This window comes from Pelodiscus sinensis, chromosome 1, assembly GCF_052426305.1.
Source record: "Pelodiscus sinensis isolate ZL-2025 chromosome 1, ASM5242630v1, whole genome shotgun sequence".
NCBI lineage: Eukaryota > Metazoa > Chordata > Testudines > Trionychidae > Pelodiscus > Pelodiscus sinensis.
In genome coordinates this window covers 312,564,401-312,584,562 of record NC_143052.1, presented here as the reverse complement: position 1 = coordinate 312,584,562, position 20,162 = coordinate 312,564,401, and the positions used below count along the sequence as shown (strand labels likewise).

Sequence of the window (20,162 nt, the reverse complement as noted above, 5' to 3'; positions counted from 1 at the left end):
TTGTTGAGGTAAAAGACCGCCGCTGTGTTGTCCATACGAACCAGGATCGAGCAGTGGGCGAGCCTTGGCAGGAAGGCTCTCCTCACTGCCCGCAATTCCCGGACGTTTATGCGTAGGGCTCATTCGGAGGGGTAGCAAAGGCCTTGAGTCCTGTGCCGCCCCAGGTGTGCCCCCCAGCCCAGGTCGGACACATCGGTGACCAGCGTCAGGGAGGGGGAAGGGGCATTGAAAGGAACCCCACTGCGTACCACAGTTTCCTGGGTCCACCATAGGAGGGAGTCCAGAATTTCTGAAGGCACTGTGATTATCGAGTCCCAAAGACCCCTGGATTGGCTGAAGGCCCTCGCCAACAACGCCTGCAGGGGTCTCATCCTCAATCTGGCATGGCGGACCGTGTACGTACACGCCACCATATGGCCCAGGAGCCTGGAGCAGACCTGAGGGGTCGTGATAGGGGACCGGGTTAACCCCGAGATCAGCTCCACTATGGAGAGGAACCTGCTCTTGGGCAGGAACGCCCTTGCCACCCTCGAATCGAGGAGGGCTCCCACGAATTCTATCTGCTGGGAGGGAGTCAGGGATGACTTCTTGACATTTATCATGAGTCCCAACTTTAGGAAAAGGGCTTTTGTGAGTGCCACGTGAGCTTCTACCTGCCCGTACGAGCGACCTCGGATCTGCCAATCGTCGAGGTACGGGAACACGTGCACCCCTTGTTTGCGGAGATATGCGGCAACCACCGCCATGCATTTCGTGAATACGCTTGGTGCCGTACATACACCAAAAGGAAGCACCGTAAACTGAAAATGGTATTAGCCCACCATAAACCTGAGGAACCTCCTGTGGCTGGGTCTGATCGCCACGTAGAAGTACGCGTCCTTGAGGTCGAGAGTCGCGTACCAGTCTCCTAATTGTAGCACTGGGATGACCGATGCCAAGGTCACCATTCTGAACCTGTGTTTTATGACCACCTTGTTTAAATCTTGGAGGTCCAAGATGGGGCGGACCCCTCCCTTCGGCTTAGGGACAACAAAATAACGGGAGTAAAAACCCCTTCCTCTCAGATGCAGAGGAACCTCCTCTATTGTTCCTTTTCCGAGGAGCACAGACACCTCCTGACACAGGATGTGTTCATGAGGGGTGTCCCTTACTAAGGACGGAGAAGGAGGTTTTGAGGGCGGTGGGCCTAGGAACGGGATAGAATAGCCTCCATTTACTATGTTCAGAACCCAGGCATCTGATGTTAATATAGCCCATGCATGGGCAAAAAGGGATAGCCTGGCCCCAAACGGGGGGCCAGGGCAGGAGATTGGTACAGGACTCTCAAACAGGGAGTCAAAACTGGGGCTTGCGCTGATGGAAGGACCGTGAGGACCTCACCGCTGGGTATCGGTCCTGGGGCGACGACATCGACCCCTAGCACCCTGAGGGTGCGCGGCCGCCCCGGAACCTCCACCAGAGGCCCGGGAGCGGCGCCTCCAGTAATCCCCACAGGGGACCTGGGGCTGCGCCCTCCCCTGCTGCCTATAAGGCAGCTGTCGCCACTGTGGGGCTGGCATGTGGATGTCCAAGGACTTCAGGGTAGACCTTGTGTCCTTTAGGGTATGGAGCCTAGAGTCGGTGTGCTCCGAGAACAGAGCTTTGCCCTCAAAAGGCAAGTCCTGTATCGTATGCTGCACATCCGGGGGAATTCCCGAGACATGGAGCCATGCCCCCCGACGCATAACGACACCAGTCGCCATCGTGCGGGCTGCTGAGTCCATAGTGTCCAGAGCCGCCTGGAGAGCGGTTCGCACGATGACTTTACCCTCCGAGGCAACAGCTGCGAACTCCTGACGGTCCTCCACAGGGAGTCTGTCTCGGAACTTTTCGACGGCCTGCCAGGTGTTAAAGGCATACCTGCTTAGCATCGCCTGCTGGTTCGCGATGCGGAGTTGTAGCGCTCCTGTGGCGTAAACCTTGCGGCCCAACAGGTCCAGCCGCTTAGGCTCCCTCGCCTTTGGAGAAGGACCAGGCTGAGGGAGTCTCTCCTTTTGGGCCGCGGCCTGCACAACCAAGGACCCGGGGATGGGTTGTGAGTACAGGTAGTCATGCCCTGAGTGCGGGACGTAATAACGCCTCTCAATCCCTTTTAAGGTAGGGGTCAAGGTTGTCGGCGTTTGCCACAGGGTATTGGTAATCTTTGACACCGTTTTGTTAAGCGGTAAGGCCAATCGCGTATGCGCATCGTCCATGAGCATGTCCACCACTGGATCTGTGTCCTCGATGACAGGTTCCACCGTAACGGCCAGGTTGGAAGCCATGCGGCGGAGGAGGTCCTGGTGCGTGCAGGCATCCATTGACGGCAGACTCGGTGCAGGGTCTGCTAGTGCCTCATCCGGAGACAACGACAATGAGGACTCCTGAACTGGCACAGGAACAGTTGTCGCCAACTGCGGTGCCGTCTGGGCAGCTTGCGCTCCCGATGGGTCCACCTCCGGTGCTGGTGATTGTGGTGCCGCTGGATCGGGTTGCGGCGCCCGAAGAGGGGAGATGGGGCCCAGGACAGGCACGCCGATGGTTGGGATCGGTGCCGTGAAGTCCCCAACCCCAGAGAAGGAGGCAGCTGACCTTGCCACTGATGGTAGACCCAGGGGGTCCAGAAAGGCTACTGCGGGTGCAGAGGCCACGTTTGTTGAGTGTGGTCCCTCCTATGTCTGGACCTAGACCTTTGGGCCGAGAATGCTCCCGAAGAGCCCGAACGGACGAAGACAGCATCCAAGTCTGAGGAGTAATCGGACTCCGGCCAGGGTGGAGCCGAGGAAGAATGCGGGGCAAACCTTGCCATGGACTCAGGCTTACCCCATGAGTACGTCGGGGCCGTACTGTCTGTGGGACCAGGGGACCCAGACCCGGTGCTGAGGATTCTACGGCACCCAGTTGCGGCACCGGGGTGCCCAGGCTCGGTGCTGATTGCAACGTCGCCAGTTGCGGCACCGGGGTGCCCAGGCTCGGTGCTGATTGCAACGTCGCCAGTTGCGGCACCGGGGTGCCCAGGCCCGATGCCGGTTGAGTCGCCAGCAGCTGCGGCACCGGGGTGCCCAGGCCTGGTGCCGGTTGAGTCGCCAGCAGCTGCGGCACCGGGGTGCCCAGGCCAGGTGCCGGTTGAGATGCCGCCAATGGTTGCGGCACCGGGGTGCTCAGGCCCGGTGCCGGTTGAATTGCAGCCGGCGGTTGCGGCACCGGGGTACCCAGGCCCGGTGCCTGGCGCGACCACTGCATCAATGCCGGTACAGATGAAGGCACGGAGACAGACGCCGGCTCCTGGGTGACCTCCATGGAGGAGAGAGATGTCTACTCAGATACGGCACCAGCTACTCAGATACGGCACTGGCACCACCAGGCGGGGAGCTGGCAAGGAGCTCAACTGCAGCGAAGTTCGCACATGGCTGGAAACTCCCTGAGAATGACAGTTCGGCGTCGAGAAGGGTGCCGAAGTAGCGACCGGTACTGACCCCACATGGGGTGGTCCCGACGCATAAGCCACCTTAGCATGCTGACCTGCGCCATGTTGGGGCGAAGCCGTAGCCAGCCGAGCCTCTGACGATGGTGACCTCGACCCTTCTGAGTCAACCGAGGATGGAGGGGGGGTCGTGAGGCTAATAAGGTCCTGCGCCACCTCGAACGTATCCGGCGTGGACGGGCGGTGTGGAGGCAGGCGACCAGGACTATTGAGGCCTCCTCGGCGCCGATGGTGCGGCGGGGACGATATGCGCACTGGTGAGCCCACGGCGCAGTGCCCAGCCAAAGTTGCCTTCTTCGAAGGGGACCTTCCCCAGGATTTCTTCACTCTCTTAGTCGGAGGAGAGTGAGACCAGTGCCGAGATCTCGACGCCGACGTACAGTGCCGGTGAGGAGCCTCCCGCGTGGAAGCCGGTGCGCTGCGCACCGCAGGCTGTTCCGGCGGCACCGGTTGAAGCGCTGTCTCCATGAGGAGAAGCTTCAGGCGGGAAACCTTTTCTTTTCTGGTATGGGGCTTAAAGGACTTGCAGATCTTACAGGCAATAGCCAGATGAGCCTCACCCAAACACTTAAGACAGCTGTCGTGTGGGTGGCCCCTGGGCACAAACTTCCCGCAGTCAGCGCACATCTTGAAGCCTTGCGGCCCTGGCATTCCTTACCCCCAAGGGGGAAGGAACAAAACAAAGAACCTAACTATCTTACTGCAAGAACTATTTACAAACCAATGTGAGAACGGGAACCATTAACTAACTAAGAGACTGAGAGATATGGAGATGCTCCAACGACCGTCACTGCACTAAGAAGGAACTGAGGTGGGGCAGCGCCGGCAGGGGTACTTATGCCCCGCCATGGCGGCGCCACTCCAGGGGGCGCCCTGCCAGCGCTACGGGTACCGCTAGGGAAAACACTCCGGAAGACGCGGTGTGCACACCTACTTCGAATGGACATGAGCAACCACTCAAAGAAGAAGTTACTTGCCTTGTGCAGTTACAATGGTACTTCAAGATGTGTCCCGTGAGTTCTCCACTTAAGCGTCAGTGCATCCTCGCACCAGCAATCAGAGATTTTTAGCCTAGCCATGCCTTCCTGCACTGCAACCATCTTGCACTGTTTTGTTCATTAGCTGCATGTGTGCAGCAAGTATATCTCTGTTCTTTTTCTATCAGAAATCCTGTAACCGACTCCAAAATAGAGGGGAACAAGGGAGGATAGTGGAGCACCCACAGGGACACACATTTCAAAGAACCATCATTACTGTTCAAGGTGAGTAACTTCTTCTTCGAGTGGTGTCCCTGTGGGTGTTCCATTCAGATGACTAAAAAGCAGTAGCCACAGCTATAACAGTGGGTCTTCAGAGTTATCTGCTAGAAGAAGCAAGGACGGTGTCATCCACAGACATGGTAGGTACTGGTCCTTGCTGTAGTGCATAACGTTGTGTGAACATATGTGAGGAAGACCATATAGCCACCTTGCAGATATCAGCTAGTGATATATTGTGTAAAAAGGCAATAAATACAGCCATTCTTCTGGTGGAATGTGCAATGACCAGCTGTAATGGCTTTTAGTTACGAAGTCTGTAGCAAGTATTTATGCAAGTTGATACATGTTGTGCGGAAATAGCTGTTTCCTTTGTAGGACTGGATGTGGATATAAAAAGTCTATTAGGACTAAGTCTTTCAGAATATCTATCTATGTAAAAAGCAAGCACTTCTCATATTGAGGTTGTGTAATGTTACTTCCCTTGGGGAGTTGTGTGGCATGGGTAGAGTGGGTAAGTAGATGGACTTGTTGATATGGAAATCGGAAATAACCTTCAGTAAAAACTTAAGATGAGTTTGGAGGATAATTTTATCTTTGGTGAAGTGTGTGTAGGGTGGTCCTGACATAAGGGCTGCAATCTCCCCCTCCCTTCATGCTGGAGTGATAGCGACAAGGAAGGACACTTTCATGGCCATAGGCTGCATTGAGACCATCACTAAAGGTTCGAAAGGTGGTCTGGTTAACGAGTCTAACATAAGGTTTAGGTCCCATGATGGAACAAGCGGACGTATGTGGGGTCATGCTTTTCATAGGCCAGCTAGGAACTGCTTGGTGATGGGGTGAGTACTGAGATGTTATTTACCAGCTTATGAAAAGCAGTGATGGCTGAGAGATGGACCCCTATGGAACTGATGGAGAGCCCTGTGTCACTGAGATCCATTAAGTATTCCAATATGGTAAGTATTCGGGGATGTAGATGGTGCTAGTTCCACCATAAACCTCTTCCATTTGAGTTGATAGGTGTACCATATGGAAAGGCGGCAACTGCTGAGGAGGATCTGTTTTCACTCTCTGGGAGCAGGTAAGTTCATCATTCTGGAATCATGGAGAAGTCAGGCAGTGAGCTTCAGATTCTGAGGGTTTGGATGGTACGTTAGTCTACTGTGTTAACAATGGGAAGTGATAGGGAGGAGACTAGGTTTAGTGATTGACAGGTAATGGTGGTAAGGAAACCAATGCTATCGCAGCCAATACTGCACTATTAAAATGACCTTCACTCCGATCTTGTGGACTACCCTGGGAATCAAGGAAGTTGGAGGGAATGCATATGAAAGAGGAGCTGTCCATGGTATGGTGAACGCGTTTCCTGGGGACTGTTTGCCCTGGCTCACTTGGGAACAGAAGTGGTGACATTTGCAGTTGATTGTAATGGAAAAGAGATCTATGACTGGAAACCCCCATTGTCAGAATACAGGTAGGATGGTTCTCAGGCTGAGCTCCCACTCGTGCTGTTGGGAAAATTGTCTGCCCTGTTCATCTGCTCTGGTATTCTGTCGACCTGGTATGTAAATTGTGGTTGATGTAATGTTGTTCTTCATACACCAGTTCCAGAACAGGATTGCTTCAGCACATAGCAAGTGTAATCGGGCACACCGCCCCTCCATCTGTTGAAGTAATACATACATGTTGTTGTCCATCAGGACACATATAGTATGGCCTTGGATAAGTGGTAGGAAATGGAGGCAAGTGTTGCAGGCCACCCAGACTTCCAAAATACTGATGTGCAGTCTCGTCTCAGCATGACCATCTGCCCTGCACTGTGTGGTGTCCACAGTGAGCTCCCCAGCCTACAAGGGAATAGTCTGTAGTGATTATCCTTAAGGGATCTGGGTGATGAAAGGGGACTCCAGAGAAGATTGTATGGACAGGTCCATCATATCAGCGATGTCAGCACTAGTGCTGTGGGTGTAGCTTGCTTGGAGAGGCTGTGTCAGTTGGGAATATACACAGATGCAAGCCAGGCTTGTAGGCATCTCATGTGGAGTCTCTCTAGGGATACCACGAAGGTCATGGCTGCCATGTGTCCTAGGGCCTGTAGGCATGTGCAGACAGTTGTCACCGGGGCCTGTAGAATGTTTTGTACAGTGTGGCACACGGTTTGAAACCGGCTCAGGGAGAAACACCCTGGCCAACATAGAATCTAGTAGTGCTCCAATGAATTCTATTCTCTGGGTGAGATCCAGAGTAGATTTCTCTGCATTTATCAGAAATCCCAGATGAGTGAAAACGCCTTCAATAAGGTGTGTCATGATCATTATGTGTTGCCGAGAAGAATCTTTGATTAAGCAATCATCGAGGTACGGGAATATGACGACTCCCTGCTTTCTGAGGAAGGCTGTGACTACAGCCACGGTCTTGGAGAAGATGTGTGATGCTGTCGATACTCCGAAAGGGAGGACACGATATTGGAAATATTCTTTGCCCACCACAAACCAAAAGAACCTCCTGTTGCCCAGGTGTATTGTTATATGAAAGTACATGTCTTGGAGGTCGAGGGATGAGAACCAGTCTCCCTCATCCAGTGCCGGATTTATTGTTCCCAGCGTTACCATCGTGAACTTCTTGTTGCATACAAACTTATTGGGCTTCCTGAGATTGAAGACTGGCCTCCATCCCTGTCTTTTTTGACGTGAGAAAATAGTTGGAATAGGACCCTCTTCCATGGAACTCTGGTGGAACTCCTATGGCCCCTAGGCTGAGCAATCTTTGAGCTTCTGCCTATAGAAGGGGCTAATGAGAGGGGTCCCTGAAGAGTGGACAGGATAGGAGGGTGGATGGGGGTACAGACATAAAGGGAATGGTGTAGCCGGTTCTTATAATCTTGAGGACCCATTGGTCCATAGTGATAACAACCCACTGGTGATAAAAAGGTCTCAAACAATTGTGGAACATGTGGATGGTATGCACCAGATCTAGAAGGTGGTCTCTCATGCCCTTGACCACACCTTTAAATTTACTATTTGGGAGCTGCAGATTGGGACACGGACTCTTGGGCATGTTGAGCTCTTCTTCTGTTTGTTTGTTATGTGGACCTGTTATCAAATGGCCTTTGGTGCTGCCTTTAGTAGCAGGTGTCCCTTGTCTTCTGGTATGGGTTGTATCTCCTCCTCCTATTGTGTGGCATATATATTCTGGGTATCCAGAGGATTATACGTGAATCTTTCATTGAGTGGAGTACCTCATCAGTTTTGGCTGAGACAAACTGAGCCCTGTTAAAGGGCAAGTCCTTTACTTTGGTTTGCAGTACCCTGGGAACACCAGGTGACTGCAGCCAAGAAGCTCAGTGCATAACTATCGGGCATTGAATGTAGCAGATACGGCAGCCCAATCATCGACGCTTGGATCACCATATGAGCAATGGACTGGTCCTCTTTCATGATGAACTGCAGTTGCGGCCTCTCTTGTTCTGGGAGGTTGTTGAGCAGTTCCTGAAGCCTATTGTAATTAGAGTCATCACAATGGGACAGGAGAGCTGTGTAATTAGAGATTCTAAACTAGAGCATAGCCAATGAATAGATTGTCCTCCCAAAAATATCGAGCCTTTTGTGTTCCTTGTCCTGGGGTGTTGATTTGAACTGTGGTTTCCTAGTTCAGTGATGGACAGAATCCAAAACCAAGGAATTTGGCTGGGGGAAGAGAGAAAAGAAAATCCAGGCCTTTAGCTGGGACAAAGTATTTTCTATTGGCTCTACAGTTGGTGGGTGAAATAAGAGGCTGGCATTTGCCATATGGCTTCTAATGGCTCCATAACGGCTTCATTTATGGGTAGTGCAATCTTGGAAGATGTGGTGGCTTATAAAATTTTTGGGAGGTTCTGCTGCTTTTCTTGCACCTCTAGTAGGGCTATGTCTTGCAACTGTGCTACTCTTTTGAATAATTCCTAAAATTGTTTCAGGTCATCAGCCGGAGAAGAGGAGGACGACAAACACCCCTTTGTCAGGGGAAGATGTAGATAGCCAGTCTCCACTGCAGCAATCTGAATATGATTGATGTAAGTCACTGTTCTCCTCTGCAGAACCCATCTGAATCGTGGGTGACTGAAAGAGTAGAGGATGAGTTGGAGAGGACTGAGCAATCTGTGGAGTAGCCACAGTTGGCTGACGAGCTCAGTGCCAATGAGGTGGTTGAGAATGATACTGGCCTCATGGTTCACAGAGTGGCCACTGAGGCTGGTATTGTTGAAGTGAATATGGCCATGAGTGACTGAACCAAGGATACTGGTATGGTGGCCTGTGCCTACTTGAGCACCAAGAGCTCACTGATCCCATTGGTAACGAGCACTGGGAGGAAAAGGGACTCCTCTGTCTGTTGCAAGGTCGAGTACCCAGAGATGACAACGTGGGGGAGAATAAGGTATTTTCAGAGGAAGGCCAGTATGAACTAGGTTTCTCAATCCTAGGACAGTGCATAGAGGTTCTATCAGTTGGCACCAGTGATGGTGACATTGGGTGTCAGATTGGTTCGTGCGATGTGGGCTTCGGGACTTGCGGTGCCAAGGAATGCTTGGGTGCTCCTGGGTGCCAAGATTCTACCTGTTGCAGTACCATCTTGTCCTTCAGCACTAACAGAAGCAGCATATTTGTTGGTGCCAGAGCAGTACCCTTTCTTTTCAGTTTTGGTTCAGAACCTTGTGTCAGTGCAGTCTTTCGTTTATGCACTGTGCCAGACGTTGACGGCACTGGGGACCATACAGCACTCAAAGGCACATCTGGCAAGAAGCTTTGTGAATCCAGTATGGATGAGTTAGCCCTTTTTCTGGGAATTACAGGTTTTGAAGGGCAATCATCTTGGCTTCTGGCACTTGGAGAGATTTCAATCAGAGCAAGTTTTTAAACCTTATTTCCCTGTCTTTCCTGGCTCTGGCAGTCATGCTTTCACAATGTGGGCATTTCTGCACCACATGTCCTTCGCCTAGGCACTTTGTACATGAAGCATGCCCATCTGAAGCAAGCTTTAAGTCTCTGTAGGAAATACATTTTTTAAAGTCAGGGGAGCCAGGCATAATGCTGAACTGGGACATCCGGAATTGGGGGGAAAAGAGATGAGGGAAAAAACCTGGGAATAACTTTTTTTCTTTTTAAGAAACACTAACTACTAAACAGACTACTAAATCTAAGAACTGACTAATTTTTGCTATCTTTTCTCAAGCTGAGGAGAGCATTTCTGGAAACTGAAAAGGAACGGAGGGAGACATGCGCTGTATGCACAGATAATGGAAGAAAACAGAGCAAAACCACTGGTACGCATGCGCAGGAAGGCACTGCTAGGCTAAAAATCTCTGACTGCCGACACAAGGATATACCGACACCTGAGTGGAGCACCTATAGGTACACCGCTCCAAGAAGAACTTACAATATGTAGGAATAGGTGTCATAATATGTTAACCTATAGAGTAAGTAAAAAAGCTTCAGAAGGGTAGCCGAGTTAGTCTGTGACTGGTAAAACTTAAACAACTAATAGCCTAGCAGCACCTTGAAGACTAACAAAACATGTAGATGCTATCAGGGGCTTTCGTGGGCACAACCCACTTCTTCAGTCAAGTTAAGGATCTGGTCCACCAGGTCTTCAGCGAAGGATGTGCGTATGCTAGTCTAAGTAGTTCTTTTATTACAGAAATGTTACACAAGAAGTCATAGAATTGTATTACTGTATTATAATCCTAAGTTTCATATGATTTATTTTTCTTTCATTTATTTTAATAAATGTTTTAACGACATGGTATTGTTCTCAATATAAGTGTCTTTGTCACACATCCCAAGAGTCCTTTTCTGAGAGAGAACTCTCTCTCACACTCTGGTTAGATGCAACCAGTGGCAAGTCATAAGGCCTTAGCTGTAAATTCAGGTCAACACAGGGAAAGAAAAAAAAACTACCTCCATTATAACCTCAGCGCAGAAATGTCAAATATTCTCTCTAATGCCATCAAACTGATAGCATGAATTTCCTTCCCCAGCATGCCACTTTCCTGTCACATAGATTCCACCAACAAAATAGGCAACAAGCTGAAGTCACCAAGTTGAATGCTTACACTCACCAGCTCATGGAAAGGAGAACAGTACATATATACTAGCAGAAATGCCACAACTAAATTATTAAAATGCTTTTAATATACTATCAAGCACTTTTCATTTTGTAGGTTGGTATGTTTTTGAATTTTGATACATTAAGAATAGAGTGAAAGAATAAGAAAAGGATTTGGTCAAAGTAATATCTAGCATTTTCTCTTAACAGTGCAAACTCACCCATGACTAGTAGAGAGCAAAATCACCAATGGGACCCTAAAGCCACTCTCTTCTACAAAACTTTCAGCCCTTTAGGCACTGAAGTAAACTGTACAGAGTGGCTAGATGACAAATGCTGGATAATAATTAATGCTAAACTTATTTTAAGTGAATAAACCCTAGTTTGAAAGGATTCACTTAAAGTCTAATAAAGAAAACAGGTAAACTACTAGGCACATATTAGCTATTACTGATGAGATGAGGAAAAAATGAAACTATATTTACATTAGCAAACATTTAAGAAAATTCAGAATTATTATATTAAGGAAATTATTGATCAATCACATGGCCTGTAGAAGTGCTGCTCACATAATTAATTCAATATGTAAATCAATCACCCATTGCTTGAATCATTGTACATGCATTTGGTGGCTGAGTATCCCTCAAATTATCAGAGAATCACATATTTTGGTAAAACAAAAGGAAAAACTATGTAGCACTTTAAAGACTAACAAGATGGTTTAATAGGTGATGAGCTTTCCTGGGCCAGAACCACTTCCTCAGATCATATTCTGGAAGAGAACTGGCATGACCATGTATACCAAAGGAATACAATGAAAAAAGTGAACACATTATTAAACTGACAAATCAGATTTAGTACAGAAGGTGCGGTGAGGGGGAGGGAGAGACACAAAAGCTATTTGAGTAAATGAATGGCTAATCGGGGTGCTAAGTGGGAAGCTATCTTTTAATGGTTAAGGTAATTAGCATCTTTGTTAAGGCCCATTCGTAAAGTGTCAAATTTAAGCATGAAAGAAAGTTCTGAAGTTTCCCTCGTTAATCTGGTGTTAAAGTCTCTTTGAAGTAAGATGCATGTAGTAAAATCGTTAAGACTATGTCCAGGTAGGCTGAAATGAAAAGCAACTGGTTTATCCTTGTGAAGATGTCTGATTTGTGGGCATTAATTCTTTGGCGAAATGTCTGAGGGTACGTCTAGACTACAGGTTTTGTCAACAGAAGCTTTGTCGACAGATACTGTCGACAAAGCTTCTGTCGACAAAGAGCGTCTACACTACATTCAGTTCTGTCGACAAAGCAAGCTGCTTTGTCGACATGGCAGTGTAGACGCAAGGACAGTTTACATGCAATAACGCTTTCTGTCAACAGAAGGTGTTATGCTTCGTGAAATGAGGTTTACCAGCGTCGACAAAACTGCTGAGTTCTGTCGCCGTTATGTCGACAGAACTCAGTGGTAGTGTGGACGCAGGTATAGTTTTGTCGACAAAAGTCCACTTTTGTCGACAAAATCCTGTAGTCTAGACACACCCTGAGAAGTCTGTCCAATATACATAGCAGAAAGACACTGTTGGCACATGATGGCATACATTATATTACTGGATGAACAGGAATATGTGTTCTTGATCATATAACTGACATGGTTAGGTCCAGTGATGGTGTCACCAGAGTAAATGTGGACAAAGTTGGCAACAGTGTTTGTTGAAAGGGAAAGTTCCAGGGTTGGTATTAGTGTGGTATGTCCTGCGGTTGTTGGTAAGAATCTTCCTGAGGTTAGGTGGTTGTCTATAGGAGACTATGGGTCTGTCCCCCAGAGCCTAAAACCAAGCACATTAAAAAATGTCTGTTTCCATAGATGAAGGACATCATCTTAACTGAAGAGAGATAAAACCTGGTTCTCTCTTTTTCAGTTGAGTATCACGTAAAGATGCTAGGAATATTTCATGACACAACCTGTGCTTCAGATTTGTGTCCTTCCTCTTTGACTAAACCTCAAAGAGTCGAACATGGGTGAACTTAACAGATATTATCAACTCTTCCTTCAGGGAAGCTGTCGTCTATTAAGTGATTATATGACCTAAAGCAGAGTTGAGGAACCCAATCCCAGAGAGCCATATGCAGCTCCCAGCTTACTGGATCTGGCTCCCCAGGTTCAGGCTCTCCCCCAACATTGGAGAGCCCACGCTGGCATTCCAGCTTCAAAGCCATTCCACCATGGAGCTGAAGAACACAAAATTTACTAGCCTGCCCCGCCCCTAAGCTCTGCTGTGTGAAAGGAATGTGGAGGAGCAGTTTTTCCTTCTCAGTCAGGAACCACGTCAGTGAAGGTTTGGATTTTCTTTTCTGCTTCTCACTTGTGTGCAGCTCCCAACTAATTTTTCTGAGAGTGAGTGGCCCCAACCCAAAAATGATTCCCAACCCCTGACTTAAAAGTAATGACCTAAAGTAGATGATTTAGTTAAGTGGTTCTCAAGCTTTTTGGCCCATGGCGCACACAGCTCCACACAGACCTTTCCATGGACCACCAGCCAACCACCAATGATGACAAAATGGGTGCATAAGGTGATGAGAATGAAGGGTCTGGCCAGGACACTGGGTGCAGGTCTAGAGGTTGGATGCAGGAGCAGGCTCAGAGAGGGAGTATGGGATGGAGGTGCAGGTGGGGTTGCAAGGTCTGGGCAGGAGGGAGGATGCAGGAGCAGATTGAGGGAGGGTCTCAGTGGGAAGGAATGCCTGAGGAGGATGGGGTGGGGGGCCCACTTATCAGGCTCCATGCCTCCCGCCGCTCCCAGCACTGCCACCACCTACTCCCATTAGCTGTGATTTTGGCCAATGGGAGCAGTGGGGAAAGCCTACAGGTTAAGTGGTTTCCTGCACTGACATTTCCCCAGCTGGGGCAGGAGAGCCATTTCATGCCCCTTGTGAGCAAGATCCAGCCTTCAAGCCCCCTTCCACCCCCAGAAGCCAGTGCTGGCACTCCAACTTTGCAGGGGAAGAGAGCTGGAGTGCCAGCACAGGCTCCCTGCTGTTGAGGGGGGAGGGGAGCCCCAAGCCTGCAGCTCATTTTGAGAGCCATTGATTTAGCCAACTAACACTAAATATATGACCTTCCATTCCTTGCTAAACATATTTAAAAGATGGCATCAAGACACCTGCCAGGATGTGGATGCCTCGGAATGCTTTAGTCCATGTTAATCTGGTCTAGGCACAGACATGGGTATAGCACAGACACTAAAACAGTAGTATTAGCAGATCTCCTATGAAAGAGGAAGAGCCGGTAGCCATGCCAACATGTAGATCTAACAGATGACTTCAGTATTGTACACGAAACACTGTCTGATCTGCAAAACCGAGCAGGAGCAAACAAAGTTATCCTTTGGTAGCGCTCTCTCTCTCTCGAAACTGTTTTGAGCAAATGCTTTTCAGCTTCAGGAGCTCTCATGTGGAATTCTACAGGATTCCATTTTACTGAGGGGTAAGTGGGGATGACAAATATGCACAGGCCTGTTGGGAGCATTAGCAAGAGGCATGGATCATAGCGTTCTCAATATGCTGATGACACCTAGCTCTATTTTGTTATTTCATCCAATCTAGACATTGCTATTGGATGCCTTCCCAGCTGTTTAATAGAGACTGAGGCTATCATCTGTCTGAAGCTCAATCTGGAGAAGAATGACAAAGCTGGTAGAGTTGTGAAAAGCAGCCACAAAATGTAAGGAGGATTACACCTGCTCCCACAGCTGAGGGCATGTGCAAACTTCAACACATGGGAAGCCATCAGAAGGCATTGCTGGGTCCATAGTCACTGCTAGACAATCATATAGCAACAGTATAAGGCTTGATTCCATTTTTGTTTAATCTGGAGATAGATGCAGACTAGGCTATTGTCGTTCACAACTTTCTCATGTGAAGATTTAACTACCACAATCAAGTCTGTATCAAGGCTACACCCTAAACCAAACCAGAAACTGAAGCTTGTGAGGAATGTGCCAATCCACTTGGTAAGTTCCATATCCCACAAAAGAGCAGGATATCAGTGCTCTGAGATATGCATTGGTAACCTATTCATTTTCCAGGTGCAGTTGAAGTGGTTAGTTTTCATCTTCAAGTCCTTAATGGCATAGGATGTAACTATTTCAATGGGTCTCATTGTCCCCATGAGAGATTACTGTGGTTGCAGTCAGTGGTGCCTCATATGGGAAGTATTCAAACATGAAAGACCCTCAACTTTGGAATTCACTTCCCCCACTTGGTCTGAAAGAGCCAGAAATTGTTGACCTTCAGTATATGCTGCAAAGCTCATCTTTGTACCCATTTTTCTTAGAAGAGGGAGGAGAGGAAGGATCTGGTAAAAGCTATATAGAAGCCAGATTTTAATATGCATATATTTAACACACTCATAAACACATATATATATATATATATATATTCAGGGAGGAAAAGATTTAACACAACAGCTAACCTGAAATTTAGCTACACAACTGGAACTGCAAAAGTTGTACAGTATTCCATCAGGCATTGTGGCTTGATATTGAGGTAAAGAGTTTCGTTTACAAAAGTGGCAAATAATTTCCATACCTAAAAGAAAAATGTAGTTTACAAAGAAAATAAATACAAGTAGTAGTGTAGAAATTTACTGGGTTATAATTTACCACTTCTCAATTTTATTAATATAAAACCTAAACTTCATCATCAAATTTTCTTATTAAAAAACCTATTAGGCTCAAAAAAATCTCTCACACGCGAGAGAGAAAAATATACATTTTAGTTTTTCCTGATCTTCTTTGCTAAACCTTGATGTTAACAAAATATTTTCACGTTCCTATAAAAAATGTAAAACTGTCTCCTTTTCCCACTCAGACATCTTGATAGTTTATATGCCCCTTCCTCAGAGTAAATGTTTTGACCAAATGACATATCTTATGAAGTTACCATTGCAATGTCACATGCACATGGAATGAATTTATTCAATACTGCTTGGTATCAAATATAAAAAAGTACCACCTACATGCATGAAGACTGCATATATCTGACAATGTAGCATCACTAGTGTACACTATTCTTTAAGTCTCAGTGCTTTCCCCTTCAGTAACCTACAAGCCTCAATATACTGGAAACTTTTTTTTTTTTTTTTTAAGCAGAGAATAATCTGGAAATCAATAAGCTAAAATGAAGAGAAGGTTGCAGTATTCTAAATGGGATATGACCACAACTGGGACCAAGACATTACAAGTCTAGAATATACAAAGAGAGCATATTTTTCTCTTAAAATCTGTAAAACGCTCAGATACAATAGTGATAAGTGTAATTTAAAAAACTACATAAATTTATGTTCTGAAATGAGAAAACAATTGTACAAAGTGAAATTATTTTTGCTAATTTTATGGCTTTCTTCAGAAACCGAAATTAACAAATAGAACATGGAAGTCCATTTCTTTTAATTCAAGTGTACTCTTATCAGTGATGAAAAGTCACCATCCTTTACACTTACTTTGTGATTTTGCATATTTTGATTTGTGTGTGTTCATGCATGCAGTTGAGCAGTATGGCTCCATATATCCATTAGGTCCTATGCACTGAGTCATTTCAAAAAACTTGCACTGAGCTCTGCAACCAGTACAAGTTGTTAATTTGCCATATTTCTAAAACATAAAACAAAGCAAAACAATGCATTAGTTATGGCTTTAAATTATATTACAACACGTACACAGGAAGACACATTTCTTCTATTCTAACCTCATTAGAATTTTCCTGTATTGTATAAAAGATCTAGAACATTTATTTTGGCGGGGAAAGAGGGGCGGGCTAAATATAAGTACTTTTTTTAAATTTCAAGAGTATTGAAAACAATTTTGTGAACTGTGTTAGAACATAGGTAAGTCTGCGTGGATACAATAGTTCGGAAATAACCAAATATAAGCCTTCTTTCTAGAGGATAAATGGTGTAATTAAAGAAGGGTATCTCTTTTTCTTTTTTTTTTTTTTTTAAAAGAGGGAAGTGGGGCTAAGAATTAAAGATTAAACTAAGGAATACTTAAGGCCCAAAAAGGACCTCAACCACGCATGGAGAAGGCGTACAAGTAATTAGGCAGACGCACAGAACTTACTATGATAATTAGTATGTAGAATTTCAAGCTAAATGCTAAAAAAAGAAATATTAAAAATGTTTTCATGTAGCTGAACTAAAATACATGGAAATGCTCAGTTGTTTATAGATATACAAGCAGTAAGCCTGGTTTCATCTTAAACAGCTACCAAGGTTATTTGAGATACAAAAATTAACAAGCTCTTATGTATCTTACAGAAATACTCTAACTTGACCTACCACCCGTGATTCCTATAAGACTATCAGCAACAAAATAACTCCTGTGGCACTTTAGGCTATCTCTAGACAGCAAGTCTTTTTCGAAAGATACTTATAAGTAAATATTTATAATATTTATATACTTTCGAAAAAGCCACTTTCAAAAAAGAGCATCTAGACTACAACCAGTATTTTCAAAAAAGCAAGCCGCTTTTTCAAAAGAAAGCACCTAGGTAGTCTGGATGCTCTCTTTCAAAAAAGCAGTTTGCATTACATAGCGCCTTTTTTCGAAAGAGCACTTTCGAAAAAAGGTGTTCTTCCTAGTCAAATGAGGTTTTCCACGGTCGAAAAAACTGTTATTTTGATTTACTTTTGAAAGAATGCAGCAGCCGTCTAGATGCAGGGCAAGTTTTGTGGGTTTTTTTCCCCAAAAAAGGGCACTTAAAATAAAACACCCTATAGTATAGACACACCCTTATAGACTAGCAGATTTATTAGAGCATAAGCTTTCATGGGAAGAGACCCACTTCGTCAGATGCTCTGACGAAGTGGGTCTTTGCCCACAAAAGCTTATGCTCCAATAAATCTGTTAGTCTATAAGGTGTGACAGGATTTCTCATTGTTTATGCAGATTCAGACTAACATGGCTACCCCTCTGATACTTAGCAACAAAATAATTACAGATGAAATACATATTTTCAGTGGGATCACAAGCTTCACTGAGGTTGTTTGATGTTATGATACACCAAGGATACAATGAATACTGTCGAAACCAGAAGAGCTAACATTAATATTATTAAAACTGAAATTGCTGGCTCTGAAACCCCGAAAAGTGGATTTCTCTTATGTTTAGAATATATTGGGGCCCCTGTCCTGGTGCAACTGAGCCATGTCTGAGGGAGTTTCTATCAACTGATTACCCAATGACAAGTTCAGACTTTGGGTGAACTCAAGGTAATTACAACACCATGATGGTGACCTGCTAATTTTAGACACCTCTTATCCCCCTAACTTTAAAGTTAAGAGCACTCTCAAAGAATGCAGATAAGTCAAACAAGGCCAAGGTAATTACTTAGTGAGCACAAGTAGTACAGATGCGAACACAAAAGGCAATACACAAAATGGATAGTGCTGATGTCTTATATGAATTCCATACACATTTCACAGCAATGTAGGATCTATCAATGAGATAGACACAAAACCAGTAGCTTCTCTCAGATAGAAAGCTTCTAGGTTATCATCTTGAATTTTTTCTTTTAAGGGTTACAGATTAATGTGTCACCAAGTTGGATGAAGCCCTTCTGACATTTTAGTTATCTGGAAACACTTGGGGAAAAAAATCCATTCCCTAATTTTTTCCGGTACTACATGCTAGATGATAGTCTGTCAAGAAAGGTGTCTGGGTTTTTTTTAAGCAATAGTTTCTCAAAAATAATTCAACACTCTGGTCCCGGAGAGAGAAGTCAAAGGAGCCTTCCGCTTTTGCTTCAATCAGTTAAGAGGAAGATGTAAGGACATAGTAAACCCATCTGCAATGGAAACATGGTTTGGGTACTTTTGGCTCTCAGTCTTTAAAGAGTTATCAGTTATTCAGTGAAATCCAAAAGTCTAGGAAGCCACTTGAGAAAGGTCAGCTCTTCCAGAGCAGAGTCTACAATATTATTTTGCTTCCATAAAATGTTGATACACATGTACACACACCACCGCCAAAATTTGGTGAGTTAATTTGCAACGGCTAACAAAGCCTCATGGTACTCCAACAGTTCAATTTCATGATCTGAGCATACTTCTTGAAGACAATTTGTGCTGTCCATATAGTCTGCCTCAAGAGTGGCTGGGTCTGTGCGTACATGGATAATTCAAGTCTGGCTTCTATTTAGAGAATCAATCTTTTGAAGGATTCCAGGCCATTTTCATACCCAGGAAATTTTCAAGAGTGCTTCCAAGTTCACACACTGAAAGTGACATTTCTGATCAGATACATGACATCCACATGATCACTCAACAACACAACACACAAAATACAAAACTCACATTCACTTTGAGGAACCTCTCTCAGCAGCACTTCTCGAAACAATATAAAGCAAAAGTTAATGAACTCAGCTACATTGAGCAAAGTCAAGTCAGAATCTATGCAAAATTGGAATCCAGGAAGAAAGTTCCAACAGGGCACAGATGGGGTAGTCTCGGAATGGACATGAGCAACATCTCAAAGAACAACTTACAGGAAGGTAGGTTACCATTTTTAATTATTCTAAGTGCTTGTTCATGTCAATTCCAAATAGGTGACTCCCAAGCATTTTGAAGAGAAGGGGAAGCAGGCAGCAAAATACAGCACCTCTTTGCCAAATGCAGCATCATCTCTGGCCTGCTATGTAATGATTTAGTATGGTAAAAGATGTAGACTTATGACCACATAGCTGGTCTACAGAGGTCTTAAATGGGGATCTACACTAGGAATGTCACTGAGGATGCCTGCCCTATTGTGTAGTGTGCTGTCAGTGTAGTGGTGGGTACCTACATTAGACCATAGCATACTCTGATCAGGCCATGATCCAGGAGACAATTATTTTGGATGACACTGGAAACTCTTTCATCTACTTCATCTGCAATGAAAGGAGGTGTGCTGATTTTTGAAAGTGTCATTCTTATAATATAAAATGCTAATGCTTGCCAAACGTACAAGGAGTGAACTATTTGCTCCCGATTGCTAACGTGTAGTTTAGAAAAGAAAACTGGGAGAAATAGGTGCTGATTTGCATGGAATCATGAAACTTTGAGGAAAAGTCAGGCAGGGCCACAATTGCACCTGGCCCCCTCCGAAGACATTATGGAGGCCCCGAAGTCAGCTCAAACAAAAAACAGGACTATGTAGCACTTTAAAGACTAACAAGATGGTTTATTAGGTGATGAGCTTTCGTGGGCTCAACCTCAGATCAAATTGTGGAAGAAAATTGGCATGACCATATATACCAAAGGATACAATCAAAAAAATGAACACATATGAAAAGGACAAATCA

At 45.6% G+C, this 20,162-nt stretch overlaps 1 protein-coding gene across 7 annotated transcripts in view; it reads right to left on the bottom strand.

Moving 5' to 3' along the window:
- The window catches only part of ZMYM2 (zinc finger MYM-type containing 2), a 198,886-nt gene that overhangs the window by 85,970 nt on the left and 92,754 nt on the right, over positions 1-20,162 (bottom strand). For 5 of the 7 annotated variants that reach the window (XM_089775571.1, XM_089775573.1, XM_089775570.1 and 2 more), the window contains 2 exons: positions 16,330-16,480; positions 15,301-15,416 (listed from right to left, as the gene is read on the bottom strand). The exons of the other annotated variants lie outside the window; for them this stretch is intronic. In XM_089775571.1, the coding sequence (XP_089631697.1) occupies positions 15,301-15,416; positions 16,330-16,480 (267 nt within the window). The remainder of the gene's footprint in view (positions 1-15,300; positions 15,417-16,329; positions 16,481-20,162) is intronic. 7 annotated transcript variants of the gene reach the window in all.